The sequence below is a fragment of the Lolium rigidum genome, chromosome 1 (genome assembly GCF_022539505.1).
Source record: "Lolium rigidum isolate FL_2022 chromosome 1, APGP_CSIRO_Lrig_0.1, whole genome shotgun sequence".
NCBI classification, from domain to species: domain Eukaryota; kingdom Viridiplantae; phylum Streptophyta; class Magnoliopsida; order Poales; family Poaceae; genus Lolium; species Lolium rigidum.
Window position 1 is genome coordinate 184,275,697 of NC_061508.1, and position 20,971 is coordinate 184,296,667.

At 43.0% G+C, this 20,971-nt stretch overlaps 3 protein-coding genes and 1 long non-coding RNA gene across 14 annotated transcripts; 3 read left to right on the forward strand and 1 right to left on the reverse strand.

Annotated features, from left to right (window-relative positions):
- LOC124682805 (tetraspanin-7-like) lies at nucleotides 1-2,871 on the forward strand. Its single transcript, XM_047217414.1, has 2 exons — nucleotides 1-510; nucleotides 2,362-2,871. Exons 1-2 carry the CDS (start codon nucleotides 1-3, stop codon nucleotides 2,665-2,667), a joined length of 816 nt encoding a protein of 271 aa, XP_047073370.1. The 3' UTR covers nucleotides 2,668-2,871.
- Nucleotides 2,872-5,398: 2,527 nt separating this feature from the next.
- Nucleotides 5,399-10,171, forward strand: LOC124685960. Of its 11 annotated transcripts, XR_006997685.1 has the most exons (6): nucleotides 5,399-6,894; nucleotides 7,038-7,099; nucleotides 7,985-8,365; nucleotides 9,105-9,188; nucleotides 9,458-9,514; nucleotides 9,675-10,171. XR_006997685.1 is itself a non-coding variant. In XM_047219995.1 (4 exons), the coding sequence occupies exons 1-4, from the start codon at nucleotides 5,941-5,943 to the stop codon at nucleotides 8,270-8,272; spliced, it is 357 nt and encodes a 118-aa protein (XP_047075951.1). In that variant the 5' UTR covers nucleotides 5,399-5,940; the 3' UTR covers nucleotides 8,273-9,098. The 11 variants fall into 11 exon arrangements, 3 of the variants coding, with proteins under 3 accessions (XP_047075951.1, XP_047075943.1, XP_047075938.1); XR_006997681.1 differs by lacking the exon at nucleotides 9,458-9,514; XR_006997667.1 differs by lacking the exons at nucleotides 7,038-7,099; nucleotides 9,458-9,514; nucleotides 9,675-10,171 and having other exon boundaries at nucleotides 5,399-6,075; nucleotides 6,821-6,894; nucleotides 7,985-8,107; nucleotides 8,248-8,365; nucleotides 9,105-9,440.
- A 115-nt stretch (nucleotides 10,172-10,286) lies between these two features.
- Nucleotides 10,287-11,556, forward strand: LOC124682806. The gene is made up of 3 exons (XR_006996462.1): nucleotides 10,287-10,965; nucleotides 11,058-11,158; nucleotides 11,365-11,556. It is a non-coding gene; the product is annotated as an uncharacterized LOC124682806 (long non-coding RNA).
- A 6,213-nt stretch (nucleotides 11,557-17,769) lies between these two features.
- On the reverse strand, nucleotides 17,770-18,354 carry LOC124653678 (transcription factor IBH1-like 1). Its single transcript, XM_047192751.1, has one exon. The coding sequence runs from the start codon at nucleotides 18,352-18,354 to the stop codon at nucleotides 17,770-17,772; it is 585 nt and encodes a 194-aa protein (XP_047048707.1).
- Between the last annotated feature and the right edge of the window lie 2,617 nt (nucleotides 18,355-20,971).

Consider the following 20,971-nt stretch of genomic DNA (forward strand, 5'->3'; position numbering starts at 1 on the left):
ATGGCGCCGCGGTGCAGCAACACCGTCTTCGCGGTCTTTAACGTGGTGACCCTCCTCCTGGGCGCGGCCGTCCTCGCGGCGGGCATCTACGCGAGCGCGCCGCACCGGGGCGGCGCGACGGACTGCGACCGCTTCCTCCGCACGCCGGCGATCGTCCTCGGCGTCGCCATCATGGTGGCCTCGCTCGCGGGTCTCGTAGGCGCCTGCTGCCGCGCGTCGGCGCTCCTCTGGATCTACCTTTTCCTCACGGGGCTCCTCATCCTCGCCGCGCTCTGCTTCGCGGGCTTCGCCTTCGCCGTCACCAACGCGAGCGCCGGGCAGGCCGTGTCCGGGAGAGGGTTCAGGGAGTACCGGCTCGGGGACTACTCCAGCTGGCTGAGGCGCACGGTGGAGGACGGTCACAACTGGGGAAGGATCAGGAGCTGCCTCATGGAGGCCAAGGTGTGCCGGAGCCTGCAGAGCAACCGGACGCTCGACGAGTTCGTCAACGCCAATCTCTCGCCGGTGCAGGTTAGTTACTCATACTCCTCTGATGAACTTGTGAAATATCAGCTGCTGTGTTGGAACATATATTTTAGACTCGAGTGGAGAGTTATTATTCACGTCATAATTCGTTTCTGTATCTGCGCTGCATAGATTCAGCTGTACACTTGCTGTCGTAAGTCACAACACGCACTGACAACGCTGCCAATTCTTACCTAAATAGCAACGTAAGAAATGTTAAGTTCATGTATATACATATGGCAACCTCACCGGTTTACTCAAGCTATATATGCAGAACTTTCCATTGCATTGCATACGTTGGATGATACCCTGTCCTCTTGAGCACAAGTTCACCGGTCACACACGCTTAAGTAATGTTTTCTAATCAATGTACCCAAAGTCAATAGGAATACTTCACCCGAATTTGGCTCAAATATATATCGATCGATGATGTGCTTTGCTGACCTCTTCAAGCCATTTCTTGGATAAGCAAACGGTTCGAATTAATCTTTTGATATATCTACATGCCGTTTAATTACATCAGGTAGAAAGCTACCTTACCACGCCAAAGACTAAACAGGAGGTACAAAGATCTTTTTTGAAAAACGGAGTAGTATTTTCATGCCACTTGATTGTACTATTGTGCAAGTGCAACGTTCCAAACCGGTCACGATCATCTCACTTCTAGTTTAAACTACTTCCGACGTCACACTATGAAGTATGAATTTTCTCAACCCTACGCTTATCCTAATACGCTAGCCTAGGACCAACTAGATCACGCCTGAACGTCACCTCCGGTGGTGAATTTTCATCACCCTCGCAAGAGTATCAGATTTGTGACGGACAATATTGTACAAAGCAGAATATTATTCACGAAGAGTGGTATTACCCAACCACTTATCTTCCTAGAACTTTATCTGAGATCCATCCTTTTGGTAGAGAAAGAAATATATGGAAAGAAGAATTTCTTTGTCGCCATAAGGCCAGCCTAGAAGTGCGAGTCGCCAGGTTTCCACAAAACCTGGGACAAAGCCTTCGAGCCAACGTACTTTCTCTTAAGAATGCTTTGCCATATTCCTTCTTCAGAAAGAAGTTTAAATAGCCATTTACCAAGTAGGGCTCAGTTCTTGACCTCAAGATCATGGATACCAAGTCCTCCTTGATTTTTAGGGCGACAAACAACACTCCATTTAGCCAGTCGATATTTCTTCTTCTCACTATCTTCTTGCCAAAAGAATCTAGATCGAAAATAGTTCAATCTATGTAAGACACCTTTGGGCAATTGGAAGAAGAGAATCATGTACATTACCATATTACTGAGTACTATATTACTTGTCCTCATTTGATAATTCCTTTGTACTAATAAACTGGCCGAGCCTATGCCTTTATATTGCATCACTCAAAGTGACATTTAGCAACTCATGACTTGATCAAAGTCGTACGTATGTGGACAAGGGCTGCAATAGGGTAGAAAAGAGCCACCAAGCTATCGGCTTCAGTCGACGTCATAGCAGTTGATCGTCACAGGCAACTCCTACATACTAATTCAGCTCCGAGTAAGAGGAAAGTGATTGTAAAGAATGTATCAACGACTTCTGCACCCCATTGATTTGGTCTTACAAGCAATCACACTTCTCAGAGGTCAGAGCATGTGTTCATATGTGCTTTTCCAGAGTTCAGATAACCATACCATAGAGATGCAACTTGCAGTTGATTATGACTTCAGAAACTGCAATCTTTTGATTAAGTATACACCACGTGCATTCTCTGAAAGAATCATCTATCCTGAACTTGAAGGGATCTGGAATCTATAACAAGATAAATTATGAACCCTGAAAAAGAATTTCATTGTAACCTCAACAAATTTTGTGTGTGCAGTCTGGATGCTGCAAGCCCCCAACCGCGTGCAACTTCACGTACCAGAACGAGACCTACTGGACCAAGCCCCCTGGCTATGTCAGCGGCGCCGACCCTGACTGCGACGCGTGGTCGAATGAGCAGTCGGAGCTCTGCTACGGCTGCCAGTCCTGCAAGGCCGGCGTCCTAGGGAACCTCAAGAACAGCTGGAAGAAGATCGCCTTCGTCAATGCCGCCTTCGTCGTGCTCCTCGTCGTCGTCTATGGGTTCGGCTGCTGCGCTCTTAGGAACAACCGTCGGCACAAGTACTCCCTCGTTGGGAAATGAGGATGACCAGCACCAGCCAGCGGAAGGTAGCAGCAGTGACGTCTCAGAAAATTGCGTACTTGGATGATGTTAGTCTTGCAGTCCCATGGAATGAACTGTAACAGTACATATGTGATGGTTGCCTTTTTGTTTGGATGATCTCTTCTCTCGACTCTTGAGGACGCCGTGTCTGCAAATCTGCAATGATTGCTGGTTAATTTTGAACAATGGAATTGTTGTTTGTTAGCATGTGAAGTAGGAACTAATTTCAAAAAAAAAAGGATGTGAAGTAGGAACTAGAAAGTATTCACGGTTCCGAAGCAAAAAAAAAAGTTTGACATGAAAGTCATTTTTCTATTAGTTTACAGTATAATAGAACCACCAAAACCTCTTCACAGAGTTCAGACATTTTTAACTATCGGATCGGACAATCAAAGGGTCTGGGAAGGCACGTTCTCCTTCTAAGATTGTTACTCCCAGTATTGTTTTAGGCGAACTGCTATACGCCGACCTGGTTGGCTCGTGCAGGGTGCCGCACACCCCCAGCGACCAGGTTTGTTTCTTTTCTGTTACTAATATTTTTCTTTTTCAAAACCTAACATTATTTTATGAAACTATTTTTCGGGATTTATTCAAAATATGAATTTTTTTAAATTCAACAATTTTATAGTTTGAACAATTTTTGAGAACTATATTTTGTTCAAAATGTGAACAATTTTAAATTTGAAAAGATTTTTAAAATCTGAATAATTATAAAAAATCAAAATTTGAACAATTTTTAAAACTGACATCAGAGTTCAGACATTTTTAACTATCGGATCGGACAATCAAAGGGTCTACAGATGTGGGAAGGCCGGTTCTCCTTCTAAGATTGTTACTCCCAGTATTGTTTTAGGCGAACTGCTATACGCCGACCTGGTTGGCTCGTGCAGCGTGCCGCACACCCCCAACGACCAGGTTTGTTTCTTTTCTGTTACTAATATTTTTCTTTTTCAAAACCTAACATTATTTTATGAAACTATTTTTGGGATCTATTCAAAATATGAATTTTTAAATTCAACAATTTTTGAAATTGAACAGTTTTATATTTTGAACAATTTTCGAGAACTATATGTTGTTCAGAATGTGAACAATTTTAAATTTGAAAAGATTTTTAAAATCTGAATAATTAGAAAAAATCAGAATTTGAACAATTTTTAAAACTGAACATTTAGGCCGAACCAATTTCGAAAACCGTCAAAAAACCAAATAGAAACCCGAAAAACAGGAAATACCAGAGAGAAAACCCTTAAATTTGAATTTTTTGAGATTGAACATTTTTTAAATTTGAACATTTTTGAGATTAAACATTTTTTTAATTTGAACATTTTATGAGATTGAACATTTTTGAAATGTGAACATTTTTTAGGATGGAACATTTTTTTAATCTATTTTTAAAATATGAACAATTTTTGAATATGAATACTTTTAAAAAGTTCAACAATTTTTTTGAAATATCTTAATATTTTCGAATCTAAAAAATATAAAGAAACGAACGAGAAAAAAGAAGCAGAAAGGAAAAAGGAAAAGAAAGGACAAAAACGAAAAAAGAAACAGAAAAACGAAGTAAACCGCGAACTGGGCCGACCAGGCCAGCCCATACCGCGCGTGGCGGGTGTGCGGCGCGCGGTAACCACTGACCTTGTCAGACCTTGTCAGTGTATAGGGGGAGATGATGTCCACCGATCTGGTCGGTGCCGATGGGGCTGCCGCACATCCCGCGCGCCCCCCGGGCTACTAACTGGGCCGCAGCCCAACATCAGGTAAGCCGTTTTTTTAGTTTCTTTTTTGTTTTATGTTGTTTGTTTAAAATCTGAACATTTTTCAAAACTAAATATTTTTCAAATTAAAAAGAAATCACTTTTTAAAAATCTGAACATTTTTCAGATTTGAACATTTTTTAATTTGAACAAAAATGTATTTTTTTCTATGAACAATTTCCGAATTTGAACATTTCTGAATTTGAACAAATTTTTTATTTGAACAATTTTCGAATCTGAACGATTTTCATATTAGAATAATTTTTGAATTTGAACAAATTTCATATTTGAACGATTTTCAAATTTGAACGGTTTTTCAAATTTGAATGGTTTTCAGATTTGAACGGTTTTCATATTTAAACATTTTCTCGACCTGGAGGTGTGCGGTGCCCGGTAGCCACCGACCTGGTAGGTGTATAGATTTTGCCGTGTATATGAGTTTCCTTGTTTTAGACCTTAACACGTTGATTGGCCCCCAAAATTAGCTTAGAGCCTGGCGTGTTTGGGCTTTAAGCATTTACCGTTCACTAGGCCTTAGCACGTTGATTGGGTCCCAAAATAACTACTATATTAAAGGTGAATAAACATCTTTTTTCACACAATTTTGAATTACTTTTTTGATTAACTTTGAGCTAACACGTATGTTCCGTGCTGGTTTATTACTGTGTGTTTTTTCCGTGTACAGATTTGGTGCTCTCTAATAGATTTAGGCAGGTTCAGATTTCATTTGATTGTATATTGGTCCTCTGGTGGTGGATGCTCTGGGAATTGCCGGTGTGGCCATAGCTTTGTTCATCCTGGGATAGTGGTGGGCCATGGTGGGTAGGCGTTTGATGAATTGTCGGGTCTTCGTGTCGATCTCTGCATTCTTTTGCTCTGGTCCTGAAGGCACCGCTTTGATCATTTATTTTGCACTTGCTCTCTCTCTGGATAAATCCCTTTTCAGATTTCATCTCCTCTCTCTATTCATCATCTTCCTCACCGGCCAGGCCAAGGTCCTCCAGACCCCCCTCCACCAGCCCCGCCCTGCCGGAGCTCATCTTGCCCGATCCCCCACTCCTCCTCCATCCTCCAGATCCCGTATGAGCTCCTCTGTACCCGCCGATGGCGCATATCAGCCGCAGGTCACGCATGTCCCCGATCCACTGCCTCCCTCGCCGTCCTGCGTCTGCTCCCGCTCGCCGGCCGTCATCTTTCCGGCACGTCCGCGCGGCTGCTGCACCTTCAGGCATGCCGCCGCCGACACAAGGAGGAGGCCTCCCCGTTGCTCTCCCTGGACGGCATCGACCATGCTGCAGGGACGACGTGTTGCTGCTGCTACTCACCGACGCTCAGCCTCCACCGCAGCATGTCAGTGAGCACTCTGGCTGCTGCCGGTTCCCCTCCAAGCACGAGGCGTGGCGCTTGCGCGGAGACAAGGCCGATGATTAAGATTCTAACATTTGACAGATCAACGTTGGAGCTGCAGGTTAGGTTCAGGACCTGGTACTAGCAGATGGACGGCAGGGCAAGGATGAGCGGCGGTGGGTTCAGGTGGAGAACGTTCTGGATGGGCGACGTCATGAGTTTCCGACTCGAAAAGAATCATGGAACGGCCGGCGCCATCGACCGCGGCCAAATCAGCGTGCAGGTTCTGGTTCATGCAGTTGCAATGCAAAACATAATAGCATAAATTCTCTTTAATTTATGCACACTACAAAACATAAGTGAAGTTAATAGTTATTCACTGGATTTTAGCCTGTATTTTAACATGACTAATGCAATACATTTAGGTTTCTACTAATTTTGTTTGAACCTTGTGAGTTCAATCTTATATGGTTTGTGAAACTAAGGCTAGATTTGCTCTGCTCTGCTTTTTTTGCTTTTTATAATGCCTTTTTCTTTATCTCTGGAATGAGTAGTTGCGAGCCATGTGGAATCAACCGGTGCCATCTTCGATTTTGTAGCAGATTTTCCATTCTCAAGTTTTTTTTTTTTTGAGAAAGCTATCTACCTGTAAATACATGCCATAATGAACATGGAAAATAAAATAGAAGAAGCCATTAGTCATGTTGTATGTTGGTGTCACACACACTCTAATTATATATCAGTTGTATGTCCATATTCTTGCTGCTTTTTCGTCACACTTAACCATTGCAAATCCCTGTGCCTAGATCTGTATGTGAACTATTTGATATTTGTTTTCATTCATATTCGCATATCTAGCTTTCACCAGATGTTCCTTATGTACATACTCTCACATATTTCTATTTGTTTGTAAATGAAGTGCCATCTACTGAATATTTGGTACTTGAAACAAATTTTAAAAGCACGAGCCATCGAGAACTCCCAAATATAGCTCCTCATTGTTTAACTGATTATTTAAATTTTCTCAGCCTTCAAATGATATGGTTGCTTGGATGTGTGAAATTAGTCTCGGCAATGGAAATACGGTCATGCATTGGATAAGGTAGCCATTTATTTACCAAAACCTATATTTTCTCATTTACAATTCTGCGCCAGTATTTCATCACCTCAAGAAAAGGATTAAAAATATTTGTGATGGCCAAAAATGATGTGCCAACTATTAAAACTATAAATATTGTATACCAGGAGGTAATGGACTATCTGTAAGAGTATGCACATCAGAGCATATCATGGTTGCAGCCTTGCAGGTACATTCAGTAACTTAGACATGGCTTCAGGTATATCTGTGCATTGCATTTAGACAATTAAAACATTTCCTCATTCTTTATCCAGTGTTCATCTAATATAGAGGAATTTGGGCAGCTTACATCTCCAACGTTGCACATTTATGTGAACAAACATTTGTATTATGTCTTTTGTCTCATCAATTTTATTGTATGCCACTTCTAAACCATGACACATCTGTTAGTCTGTACACTTCTTTGTTAGTTTTGGGTCAACTTACCAATAAAGTGGCGAGTATTTTCCGTCAACTTACCAATAAACAGCACACCATGCTTTTGGTTATTAGACAAATTGTTCTTACTCTCTATATTAGAAAATAATAATCACATCATGTTTTAAGATAAATAATATTTTAGGCTAGGTTATCCTATAGACATATTGTTCTACTGTCCAGGTTGAGTATATCAAAATAAACATGAAAACGATGCTTTGGGTTAATTGCACATATTGTACTTACTGTCTAGGTTAGGAAAATAAACAACAGACCATGTTTTACGCTAAATCATATTTTATCCTATGATATCCTATAATTAGACATATTGTTTTTACTGTCCAAGTTGAGTAGTCCGTTACCTGGTGCATGTTTCGGAACATTAACATCAGGTCATGTTTCAGGTTAAGTTATTCTATAATCAGACATATTGTTCTTGTTGTCACTGGTAGACAAATTAAACATTGGATTATGTTTTCGCTTAAGTTATCCTTAAATTGTGCATATTTATTTTGCTGTCCAAGTTGAATAGTTCGTTACATGGTGCAATTCATTTACCAACTCGCAGCAGGGCATCGGTTATAATTATCCTTGTGCTCTAAACAATTTCTTATTTGTTTTTCTGCTCTCCTTTCAGGTCCTGCCTTGCAGGTTCCTATCTGAAAGACAGTGTTTCGTCAAGAAAGTTAGGCTACGCGCAATCCCTTTGGTTCTTTAATGCTAGCCCCTGGGAGTGGAATCCACAGTATATTGATAATAGGCAAGCAAAGAGAGGAAGATCCAAAACACATGTCGCCTTAGCCTCGCAGGCTTGCAAGCTACTTTTCTGATCCTCGCTGGGAATTAAGTGGATAACAATGACAGATCACCAGAAAATGAATTAGCTCTTTCAACTTTCAGGTTTGGAATTCACCATTGCCACTGAAGTGGCTGCTATTGAAGTTCTACTACCTTCACAGTAAAGTAAGACCCTGCAAAATCATGAAAATGACAGAAATCTGATGAGAATTATTTCAAGGTATATCCCCCCTTTTGCCATATTTTCTTGACACTGGTAATCCATGTTAGAGGTTAATGGTAGTTTTCCCAATGAAGGGGAATTTGCAATGAATGCAAATGCTGGTAAAATTAGGCAGCCAGTATAATTGTATAATTCATGATCAGTTTAAATTTTAACTTGTGTGTTGTTGCCTGTGGAGGTCTATTACTTCTTTTGGCCTCGACCGTCATTTTCTTGACACTGGTAATCCATCATGTTAGAGGTTAATGGTAGTTTTCCCAATGAAGGGGAATTTGCAATGAATCCAAATGCTGGTAAAATTAGGCAGCCAGTGCAAATTGTATAATTCATGATCAGTTTAAATTTTAACTTGTGTGTTGTTGCCTGTGGAGATCTATTACTTCTTTTGGCCTCGACCATATCTTCCAAACTTACAGAATTATAAGCTACCATGTGCTCAAAATTTCACAATACTGAGTTTGGTAAGTAGTATTTGTTCTAGAAGAATCATACATATATCAGATGTAAAAATAGAAAGTATTTCGAAACATAAATACATGTACAATCTCTTGAAGTACTCCGGTATGTGAATGATATAATACTGTTGAAAGTGAAATGTGTTAGAGAGGAGCGAATAATTAACTGTGTGGTTCCGATGATCTGTTAATAGAAGAATCCGGATGACACCAGCCAGGGCCCTCGAAAAGCAATCCCTGGATAGAAGACCATTTAGCCACACTATCTGTTGGTCCTGCAGGTACACTGACAAAGACAACGCTGGCGAGACTTCACCGTGCAAGGGGAAGGAATTATCAGAGCACATACCTACTGCCTAGGCAAGGTGGTCTACACTACTGTTCAAATTCAATTTTCTGCATGTGTATTTTGGTCTATCGTCAGTTATGTGGTTAGTGTTCTGCATCCTATTAGTGTCCATCGCTCAACTAGCTATGTAGTGGAATCTAAAGTAATATGAGCAGTGATGTTTACTATTCCATGGATATTAGTGTGTTCACTTATGAATCTATTTGCACGTAGCTCTCCCCTATTTTTCCGCACATTTCTACTTCGCCATCGTAATTTAAAATAGAAATATCTTCTATTGTTCAGCTCAGGCTGTCCCCTGTGCCCGATGGGGCCGCTCTAGGTCTTTGGCAAAGATGAGTGGTAACAATTCATTCTTGCAAATAAATTAGTTGTTCAAGCATATGTATGCATACCTGGTGTGCCAGTTTCGCAAAGATCAGTGCTAACGATTCATTCAGGCATAAATTAACCGTTTAAGCATATAAATGTACCTGGCGGTACTCTTCTTCTGATAATGCAGGCATGTGTAGGCGGACAACGTTCCCAGGAAAACCTTGCTATTTTCTCCTGACCAAGGGATGCAGTGGTATGGATGACCCATATGCGCCTAACAATCCCCGAAAACAACAATACCATCTTCACTGCCAATAAGGCAACCATTGATTGGTTCCTGAGACCAAAATCCATCTGCGCATCCGGGAATGGTGCAACAAGCTCCTCCGCCAAGAAACCAAACCGCAAGAAAGAACAAGAAATATATAATTATCCTTCTGCAATAAAGAATAAGAAATATATTATTATCCTTTCGTTCGATGACAAACACGGTAATGCCAAGCAGTAGATCAGCGTAGAGTTCAGTCCGACTCCCTAATGCAGTCCATCCTCTCTTTACTTTTGTTGTGTTCATCGTTTAGTGTGATTTACATTTCATGTATGTTGTGTTCATGTCTTTCGAGTGCATTTCGGATATGTAAGGAATTGTGTGTAGTACAATAAAACTACTTGCCAAATAACGTATTCATTGTTAGTATTCAATTGCCGTACAAAAACACCATAACACGCATTTAAAGAACCAATCTGAGGTTGGATGGTTAGGAGGGTGGTTGTACTCACTAGCCCACTGCAGCTCAAACCCCAGGTTTGACATCTGTGTGTCTTATAAAGGCAAAATTTTCATTCTGTGGGAGGCAACGTTCCCGTCGACAGCGAGACGTCTGTGGTGACTTCATCAATTTCAAGATCCAATCCACCGGCTCAGTCTTCCAAAGGTGCTAATAGAGATAGTGTGTGCGTGTGTGTTCATAAGGTTGAATGTATGCGCGTGTATGTGAGCGACTATATTTATGATGTGTTTTTGAAAAAACACAATAACACTGGTATGTAGAATCAAATAAATCAAGGCCCAGACTACTATTTATGGGCCAAAACAGCGACTACCAATTTAGGCACAATAAAAGCCCGTGAGTATATTAATACTAGGTATACCAGTCTAGCCGGGTTTAGTTTATCCAGCTTATTATACATATTATAATCTAAATGGTGTATTTCATGTTATTTCACCTATTTTCCATCACCATACTAGCCCCACGCCGCGCCCATCATTGCTAGTTAGTTAACAGCCCAACGTGTTTGGGCTTCAAGCATTTACCGTTCACTTTCCTTCTTCGTTCTCCTTCCAGGTCGTGGGGCGGCGAAACTCATCTGCTCGCCAACTATCCTCCGCCTCCGCAGCTGTTCTTGGTCCGCCCGCGCCGCCATTCTTCGTACCCCTGCGACGGCGAATCGCACTCCGGCATGGACAGCTCAATTAGGTTAGGTATTCCCAAATTTGGTCTTATTTGAGTTCAATTTCGGCCACATTCTCTGATTAGTACACTTGACCGATTTTGCGCGGCCATTGTAGCTCCGCCTGTGCCGCCATTGTTGGTCAATGCGTTACTCTCCATTTCTAGGAGCCACTAATTTATGTGGAGGCGTCCAATTCTTCGCGTGCAGATGGTGGAGGTCCGTTACTGCAAATTTGCAACCCCTGCTCCTCCTCCTTAAATCCTTTGTTCCATTGCACTCCATTCCTCTAATTCTCATGCGATAGGTTGTCCATCTGCATTCCTTGAGGATATTATATACACCCCCTTCTCCCCCCAATTAATGGTTCTACTTTGTGCAGATTCATTCAGATTGATATGTTTTCTCTCTCGTATTTGTTGCAGGTGTTGTCAGTCAAAGTGCTGGAAGTTAGATTTGTTCGATTGATCCAAGGAGTACTGCTGGAATTTTTGGGCATTTGGCCTTTGGCCGATGGTCCATTATCAAATTCTGAAACTCACATGGTCCATTCCAAAAATCGGTGGCAGCATTAGTGGGGGATAAAGTTTAGTTCCACATTGCTAGTTGGGAGAGAGTTGGAGTGGTATATAAGGTGGGCTATTCTAGTCCTAGTAAATGAGTGGCCCTCGCGCACTCCTCCTCCGCCGCCCGCCTCGCCTCGCCAAGCCTCGTCACGACGCGCCGCGGGTTGCGGGAATCTCGCTGAGCCGAGTTTATCTTTTTACTGTTTGGGAAATTAATTGTGTAATCAATTTTGAGTCACTAGCGGACGCGTTACTCAGCCGTTTTGCCTTCCAGTTTTTCTGGATCGTGGCTGTGCCGACTCGGACGTGGGCTGCGCCCCACGACCTTCCCGAACCGCACTACATAAGACCCTGCGCAACCCTAGTCGCCACGCCCAGACGCATATGCGACTACCTGTTTCCAGTTCATTGCGCCGCCGCCTTCGTCTTCCTCATCACGTCCGTCGGCGTGCACCGATTGCCGGGACAGTAGGCCTCCGGAACCCTGCCTCTCGTGAACCTGTACGGGTGAGGGGCACCAGGTTTTTGGGGAGCGCTCCGGCGCGACTACTGGCATCACGACGTCATCATCGGACGACGAGTTCCTCCACACCGACAACTTCTTCCCGGACCTCAGCGACTTCTTCGACAACCTCAACATGGGCGACAACGACGCTGCTGCGAAGTATGTGATCTTGTCGTTTCTCTTTCAGTTTATGTTAGAGTTTCTTCTTCTAGTTTATGTGGTAGATGCGATCGGTTTGTCTTGTTTAGATGTGATCTGTTCATCTACATTACTAGTCTGCACGATTGGTTTATTTGTTATTTTCATAGTCATGATTTATCAATTACTTGTACGGATTATTTCATATGGATATTTGCTTATATTTTCAACAAGTACTTCACAAAAGGATTCTCGATTGATGTCGGCCATGTATCAGCTTACTATATTGCCACTCCTATAGTTCATGTCATCTCATTATTTGTCTAACAGAAAGAGGGATAGGGGGGAGAGATGCAGCGATGTGATAATGATGGGAAAAGTGGGTATCCCCAGCAACAGCGGTATCGACAACGGGTGGTATCTCACGCTTACCCTCGTCAGGCACACCTCACTCTCTTCCCCCTCCCCTCTCTCTAGCATCCACAGTACCTTGAGAGTCACCCGTGTGCGGCCGGGCCGATCCAGGGCCACCTCCGCCGGAGTAGCCGGCCGGAGTAGGTCTAGGAGAGGCGCCGGAGTAGCTAGGGTTAGATCTAGGTGTAGGATTAGCTCTGTTGCTGCTTTTACCCATGTGGAGATTGGCGTTATGCCATTAGGGGTTCGGCCACGGTGGAGCTGGAGCGACTCCCGGTGGTCTGTGGTGGCGTGGCTGCTGGCTGCGGTGCTCCTGTGGACGGAGCCGAAGGCGGACGGCGGCGGCGCGGCCGCGACCTCTTCAATAAAGCTCGCCGGCTCCTCACCAGATCTGCGCGTTTCCGCCCTGTTTTCCCCCCTCTCTGGTCATCATGACGATGGAGATTGGGAGGGAATGCTTGGCGAAATCGTTGTTGTCGGATCTGCTGATGGGCACCCTGGAGCTGTTCTCGTCTGCGCGCATCACGCGGTGACCAAAGTCGTCACCGTGTTCTTCGGCCAAGATGGTGGCCATTCTTCCTCAACCTCCATGGCGGAGGCCCTGAAGGACGGCTGCTGGAGCTCGACGCCACGGGAGAGTCAAGTGGTTTGTCCCCGACTCTCTTCTGGTAGCCAGAGGCATGATCTGGTCGCCGGACATGAGCGTTCGAGCACTCTGTGCTCAGGACTCGGCGGTGACGCCTTGAGTTCGCCGGCGGCAGGTGGCAGACTTGATTGCTTTTTCTACCTTTTAGTCAGAGTGGTTTTTGTAAATTGGAAGGCCCCTTCTTCAAATACTAGGTTTTGTAGGGCAAGAGATGTCAAGGGGCTATCCTGTAATATGTACCTGCCAAGTGGTTCTATATAGAAGCTCCACCGGGGTCTTCTGACCCCATTTATGTGCAAGAAAAAAAAACCCTCTTCCCGCTTTCTTCCTAAAGTTTGATTTTGATGCTCAATTTTCTTGTTTGATTCACTTTCCTACGTATTTAAATTCTCACCTTGATCCATTTTCTTTTACTTTCACAAGTCCATCACATCAGTTGATTGGTAAAGAGGAGTCACGCATTCACCAAGACAAGGTGCTGCAAGGAACGTATCAGGAACAATGTGGCTCTTTGTTTTGGGATATGCATCGTCCATATTACACTATTGTACTTCTCATTGTACATAGAGACGAGAGCCAACTTTCGATGATGTTTCACTTGTGGATTTCAAATGGTACGTCTGCAGTCATTGCTACCTCGATAAAAAAAAAGTGAAAACCCAGGAAAAATCGGTGGTGCTTGGTTAGTTAAATTTCTCTATTTGCGTCAATTTCCATTCAAATGTTCCTACCACTTGTTTTCATTCCTCTGACAGCCAAGGTAGCAATGACCATTCTTCTGTTATTGTGCAACTGTGTAATTTTCAAGAGCTTTTGGAGGTACCATGTTAATAGGTTTGTTCAGAGGACATAGGTGACATGACTGATTTTGCAAAAACAGTATGCCTCCCTCACTGTAAAACACAATATTAACAATCCATCTCTATCAATGGTTACAATTTATTCATACGAATATTATTAAGTCCCGTTTTACTATTTCCTTAAGAGTTCACATCTAAATGGACCCGTATAAATCTTGAAATGCAACTATTCATATTGGTTTTTGTATCAGCTATCCTCGGCTATGATTCCTTTATGTACTCTTTATTATTGTATTTTTCTCTTGCTCTATTTTCTTGTGGTTTTAAGTTTTAAATACCCAATATATTAGCGTCCACCTATTTGTAGAAAGATCAGGAACAACTTTGCCTACCCCGCTAAACAGAGGTATTTAAAAACGATAATCTCTACAATCTCATTTGAACCCTTCTTTTTTGAAAAGGGGAACCTATGTACATATGATTATTATTGACTTTTGTGCTTCATGCATCTCAGGTATCTGTATAACCGGTCATCTAACTGTATGCATATGTATATCTTTTCTTCTCATGAGCGGATACACAATTAAAAATCAATTTGTGTTGTTTATCTTTCCATATTCTCGTCTCATGAATGGTAGTTTAGAGAATATGCAAGAAACACATTTACTTTAGTATTTACCAGTGACGATTATTGTTGACATTTATATGTTCTTAGATTTTTTTCTTCATGAATCTCAGGTATTTGCTTAACTGGTCATATAATTGTATACATACATGCACCTTCCTTCTCATGAGCAGATACACAGTAAAAAAAAGAACTAGTTTGCTTCGTACATATTCTCTTTCCATGAATTGTATTATAGTAACATGTAAAACCACATTTATGCAAGTATATCTCAGTTTTGCTGGTACCATTTATTTGTTTGTATTGACTTATTGTGACATTGTTTTAGTTGGCGTGTTCATTTATTTAGGCGTACACCCTCCATAATTATGTCTTGATTGCATATCCATAGCTTGGTTTCATGTAATGATATGTTCAAATTTGTTTTCAATCTGGATGATTAAGTATTATTTGAAGCTCTCGGTAATTTTATGTGTTGACTTTGAAAGACATTGTGTGTAGGTTCTATGTAACCTGAGTTTGAATATCTTCTATTGGCTTTACAACAGAGTTTTTTTTTTACCGAGGCAAGTTAAGAGAAAACTTGTAGCAAGCTGATATCGGGAAGAATGCTCTTAGGTTCACACTGGGAGTTAAATCTCCATATGCCTTGTAGTATTAAGACCCATTGTCGTAAAAGTTGTAGTCACTATGTTATAGTTGGTGTTGTATTTCTTATTTTTGTTGTTTGTTATTTAAATGTATCAGAATACATCTTTTAGCTACTTTGTGCAATGGATATTGATAATTTAGATGTTGTCATTTCAGTGCACTGATTTTTGCGATTCTAGGAACTCTTCATATTGTGTTAAATATTGACTCTGAAACTCATATTCTGTTGTTCTTTCTACAAGAGGCCACTTCGGTTTGGGACGGTCATCGCTTATTAATATATGTGTCATTTAATACAGATTTAAAATTTTGTTTTATGTATATACCTACTTACAAATTTATATCATAGAAATGGACGGGCGCAGAAACACACGCTATCATGGTCTAGTTTTATTTTATGAGATAATGGTGTGCATAGGTTCGCGGATTGTGCTCTCTGCACTGCGTTTCCGCCAATCTTAACGGCGGTGTCAAGTTTTCTTGTGCTTCGTTCTTTGATGCTCACAAAGTTCTTCCGCGGTAGTACGGCGGTGAATCAGTGGCTTGGCAGTTTGCCTTGCAAGCGGTGTGTCCTCGACAACAATGCACCACAATATTATGTTCTCACCTGTTCGGGTGAGTGCAGCCTACGCTGGTTTGGTCTTCTGTAATTTGGTCACCTGATTTTTGGAGGAATGTCAAGATGCTAAAAGATGAGGTAGAGACGACGACGAACCGTGAAGATTTTTGTATGTAACTTTCAGTTTTATGGGAAATTTTTGTTGCTCGCATCTGATTTACTTTGTTTAATTGATCAATGAAGACATACCTTCTCAACCATTGCAGTAATTAGCAAGTGCTGGGGCACTAGTTGGGGATTTGAATGTGAATATATGTGGGATTGGATCAAGTGCCCAAGCAAAGTCAGTACTTGCAGCTTGCAATAGTGCATGGGAATCCTAGGTCTCTTGGTAGCAAGAACAAATTATGGGTTGGTGCGTAGAGAGGGGCCAACTTTTTTATACACCCACCAAGAGGTGTCACTCATAATGATTTTGCATATACTGTAGTTCTCTTCAAGAGATGTTTTCCCTTTTTGGACTACTCTTGATACCAGAATACTCTGCTTACATTCAGTATACTCGGTATTTTGGTTCTTTTCTTGAGGTGAGGTGGTGGAAGCGGAACACTTATTCTTCTGCAACTCGTACTCAGGAGTGAGTGTGTCGACCGCTCGAAAAAAAAAGGTGTCAGTGTGTCGAACCGTGACCTAGTGCGTCCAATGCTGCATCTTGTTATAGTTCACAAGTTAAGCATGCCTTTTTAGCACCCTTTGACTATCAACAGAATTAGGACAGCTTTGATTTTGTTGCAAGTGCCTTGGATATAACATCTCTTTATTTTCTGGTGCAACCGCAGCTTGTTATGATTTCCTGCATACATGCCTGCAATTTTGTGCCATGTCCTTATCATTATGAAAACCAACTGAAAATTAGATTTGAGAAGAATACATTTCATTGAGATTGGAGAACCCACGTACATGCATGATTAATATTTCAGATAAAATGGGCATGCTTAATTTCTCCCTCCGAAAGAGACAAAAATTAAGCTGGTAGTTAATTAGTAATTAACACCAAAATTCTTTTCAACGAATGGATGTTGGCTTGTTCATCCTAGCTATAGGAGACATATCTAAGCCAAGATCCATCTCTGCACTGACATGTACTTAACAATAGTTACAGTGGCACTACTAGTACTAGCTAGCTATAGTAAGTTGGCTCCCGGAACCATCTGTGCTCTCCCATCAACGCATATAAGTTGAGCTTGAGTTCCAGTCCTCTTGCTTTTTGTTCACCGGTATGTTGAGGGATTAATATTCGATCCTCATCCTCTCACACCTCTCATGCATGTTTATATGTCTGCATTCTGGTTTGGGGCAGCCTCTGCCTGCCAAGAACAGAGAATGCTAACTGTCAGAACTCGGGAAAATACTGAATTACAACTCGTTGTTATTATTTGTTTAGGACACGTTTATGTGATTCTTCATTCTTGAGAAGGTAAAAAAGAGTTTAGCTCTAAACAGTATTGACATGCTTAGGTAGAAGCTGGCTGAAGTAGCTTGCAGTGAGCAAAAGCTTCGAGGCACTATGCTGTTATTTTTATTTTGTTCTTTTACCCTGGCAAAAATAAGTATAATACAAGTACCAGACATGATTATACCAGTACTGAAATGGATGTACCACGCACAAATTCCAACAGTTTACCCTAGTGTAAAAGAAGAGATGTTTCAGTCACTGAAAGAAGGGTACAAGTACTAAAAAAGTAGTTTTAACATGACTCCAAAGACTCTGAATTTAGGACAAACTGAAGGATCAAGAAGAAACAAAATAAAAAACAAGAGCATATACATTGTACACCAATTGCCATGAATAACTAGTTCGTGTGCCATACAAGAAGTTAATTATTAACATCTACCACTAATATGATATATAAAGTTAAAAGAAGATCATACCCTGATGCTCGAGGCAGCTGGGATCGATCCTTTGCAGAGGCGTTGCATGAGCTCCACCTGTGTCTTCAAGCACATCACATAATCCAGGGCCTCAGTGAGCAATGAGAAGCCATGGAGTTCCTCCCCTCCGGGCACAAGCTTCCTGAGAAGCTGCAACCTCCGCTTCACCATCCTCCTAGCCACCGTAGCACCATTGCTGCCGCTCGCCGCCACCAGCGAGCTCCTCCTCTTCCTTCTGGAGCTGCACACACCGTGCGATCTCCTCACGATCTTCCTGCTCCTGATCTCCTTCCGGCAGCTCGCCGTTGCCGCCGCCCTCAGGCTAGACTCGTAACCAGCGGTGCTCAGGATGCGGCGCATGAGGGCCTCGTGGCGCCGCTCTGCCGCGTGCCGCGTGACGAGCGCGCTCGCCCACGGCGCCGTGCTGCCCCTGGCCAATGCCATGGCCACATCGGAGGAGAGCCTCACGGCATCCCGGCGCTCCCGGAGACCCATGGACTTGGAGGTGAGGCCGGCCACCTGCAGGCTCTGCAGGAGCTGCTCCATGAATGCTCTCTTGAACTTTCTTGAGGCATGCATTGTTTTTCCGTTTGTGAGGAGGATCTCGTGAGCAATGCAGTGGCTGCTAGTTTGCTTGGCTTGTTTGGTTCTTCCTAGGAGATGGAAGAAGAGGAGGACCGACGGGTTTGAGCTGTTGTAAGAAAGCAAGTAGAGGGGTTTATCTACATATAAAGGAGCTAGATATGTGTTTGCACAAAGAAAGCTGCATGTGCCTTTGGGTTTCCATGTGAGCTTCAGTTAGTTGCTGTGTGTGCAGGGAACACTGTTTTACTTCCACCATCCAATTGACCATTTCTGTTTTAGAGAAACGTAGCCTCATATTTAGGGTGTACATTTTTTTATGGCAGGGGCATCATAAAAGTAAAATCTATTTTGTGTAAACTATGTAATATAGTAAATCAGATAAAGAAAGATATAGGCAGCAAAACATATATGAGGCAGTTTAAAAAGTAGTAAAACATATATGAGAGTATGAAAGGTGTGTGAACATTTTTTCAAAGTGGGAATGAGAACACTTTGGAGAATTTTTTTGAGGGTAAAAGAGTACTGCGTTAGTTTAATTTCCTATAAGTCAGTGTGCCATTATGTTTGAAATGAGTCAAATTTGGTATATACTGATATATTCTGCAATGAAAAATGAATAAATAAATATCAAAAAATAGAGGACACGATATTTGTAACTGTTAGAAAGCAATCAGTGGGTAGGTGTTTATTTGATGTTTTTTTAAACACTTGGGTCATAAAAGTGTGCAAAATAACAGGGAAAAGGAGGATTGAAAAAGAACGCACTTTTTGGGGGCACGCTGTAAGAGGGTTGGGAAGAGGGAAGGGGATGGAAGATGCAGACCATGCACATGCCTGCACATGGTGAACTAGCCCCACTTGGATCCTAATAACACCCAAATAGTCCTCATTAATGCCAAATATTATTCCTGAATAAAAACTATGATGTTTCAGTTGAACAAAGAAGACTTCTTAATGAAGTCCTTAAGTAGAGTTTATGTGTCAAATGCCATATCAGTTAAGGGTTAATTATTGGTTTGCCACTACAGCCCGCGCAACACTCAGTTTTGCCACTAGAGCAGAATGGTGCTCAGTTTTGCCACCGCTTCTGGCGCAATGCTGCCTCGTCGAGGCCAAACGGTCGGCTTCAAACGTTTCCGTCTCTTGCCGTTACCGAAAGTGGGGCCAGATCTTGCATGTAGGACCGCGCAATGACAAATAGGTGAAGACCGAACTACCCTCGCTCCCGCCACACAGCAACACACCGATTCGCGCCCCCGCCGGCACCACCCGCGCCGCCACGACCCGCGACGCCACCACCCGCGCCGCCACGACCTGCGACACCACCACCGCGCCGCCGCGCGGCCGTCCCGCGTGGACACCTTCTCCACCGCCTCCGGGAGCACCTCGCTCCGCCCCCACCCCTTGCGACGTAGTCGCTCGTTCCGCCACCGCGCCCTCCACCTCGCTCGACGCAATGGCTAGTGGCGGCGACGACCTTGGCGAGGCAGGCGTGGGGCTGGAGACCCGCCGCGTCCACGACTGGGTTCCCGAGGGGTAAGCCTTGTTCCTATTGAGCTTTCTTGTGTAGTGCAATAGTCGATTTGACATGGAGTGCTCATTGCGTTTGATTTTGCTTTTGGTGTGCTCATTGCCTCTCTCGTTTTTGGTTGATTAGGATGGAATTGCGGTTTGCTTTCTTGGTGAACATTAGAAGGGAGCGATTCATTGTGGATGCAAAGGATCAAAAGAAATTCCAAGGAGGGTTTGATTATCGGTTGCCAATGGATTGTAATTGGAATTTTAGACAATTTGGCGAGGTAATTTGCGGCCCATATCCTTGGGGTATGCATGATGAAGTGGAATTCAAATACTACGATGGGGGAATTGATTGGGTGAAAGTTAGTAATGATGAAGAGCTCGCTACCATGTTTGCTAAGCATAAGGAGAAAGAGCAATTTCATGTGAGGCCGCAAAATGATGTGGTTGTGCCGGCAGCTTGGAACTTCTCGGACGTATTCATGTCGTCGTAATGGCAGCTCTAGCCGTAACAGCTCAGTTAGGGGAGCTTCAGCTAGTGCACGGCGACGTGGTGGCTCGTCAAACATGGGCACCGGCAGTAGGGTCCCAAGAGAAGTGGAGCCCGAATACATCGATGATGAAGAGAGGCTATATTCCGATGTTGTGCGGAATTTACGACGGCCATGTCGGGCTGAAAACCGAGATGAGTGTGACAATGAGGCTTTTGTGATTGATGATGAGGAGGTTGAGGACGAAGACCTTCCAGCCTATTGAATGGGACCCCGCAAACTCTCGATGGAAGAAGGTACCATCTTTGCATCCATGAGTGAGTGTAGAAATGCACTTGTGACATACCGCATCGTGCGGAGCGTACATTTGAAGTTGACAAGAGCGACGAGTACGTTACGAGTGCACTCGTCCGACCGAAGATTGTCCATGGAGGATGCACGCGTCTAAAATGCGAAATAGCACGAATGTTCAAGTCAAAGTGAACCCTTTTAGGCACACATGCCCGGAATCAACCCCGAGGAAGGAAACAATCAGCAGAGCCAAGTCAAGATGGGTGGCTGAAGAAGTAAAACGGTGGGTGACGAAGACCATCAAGTGGGTA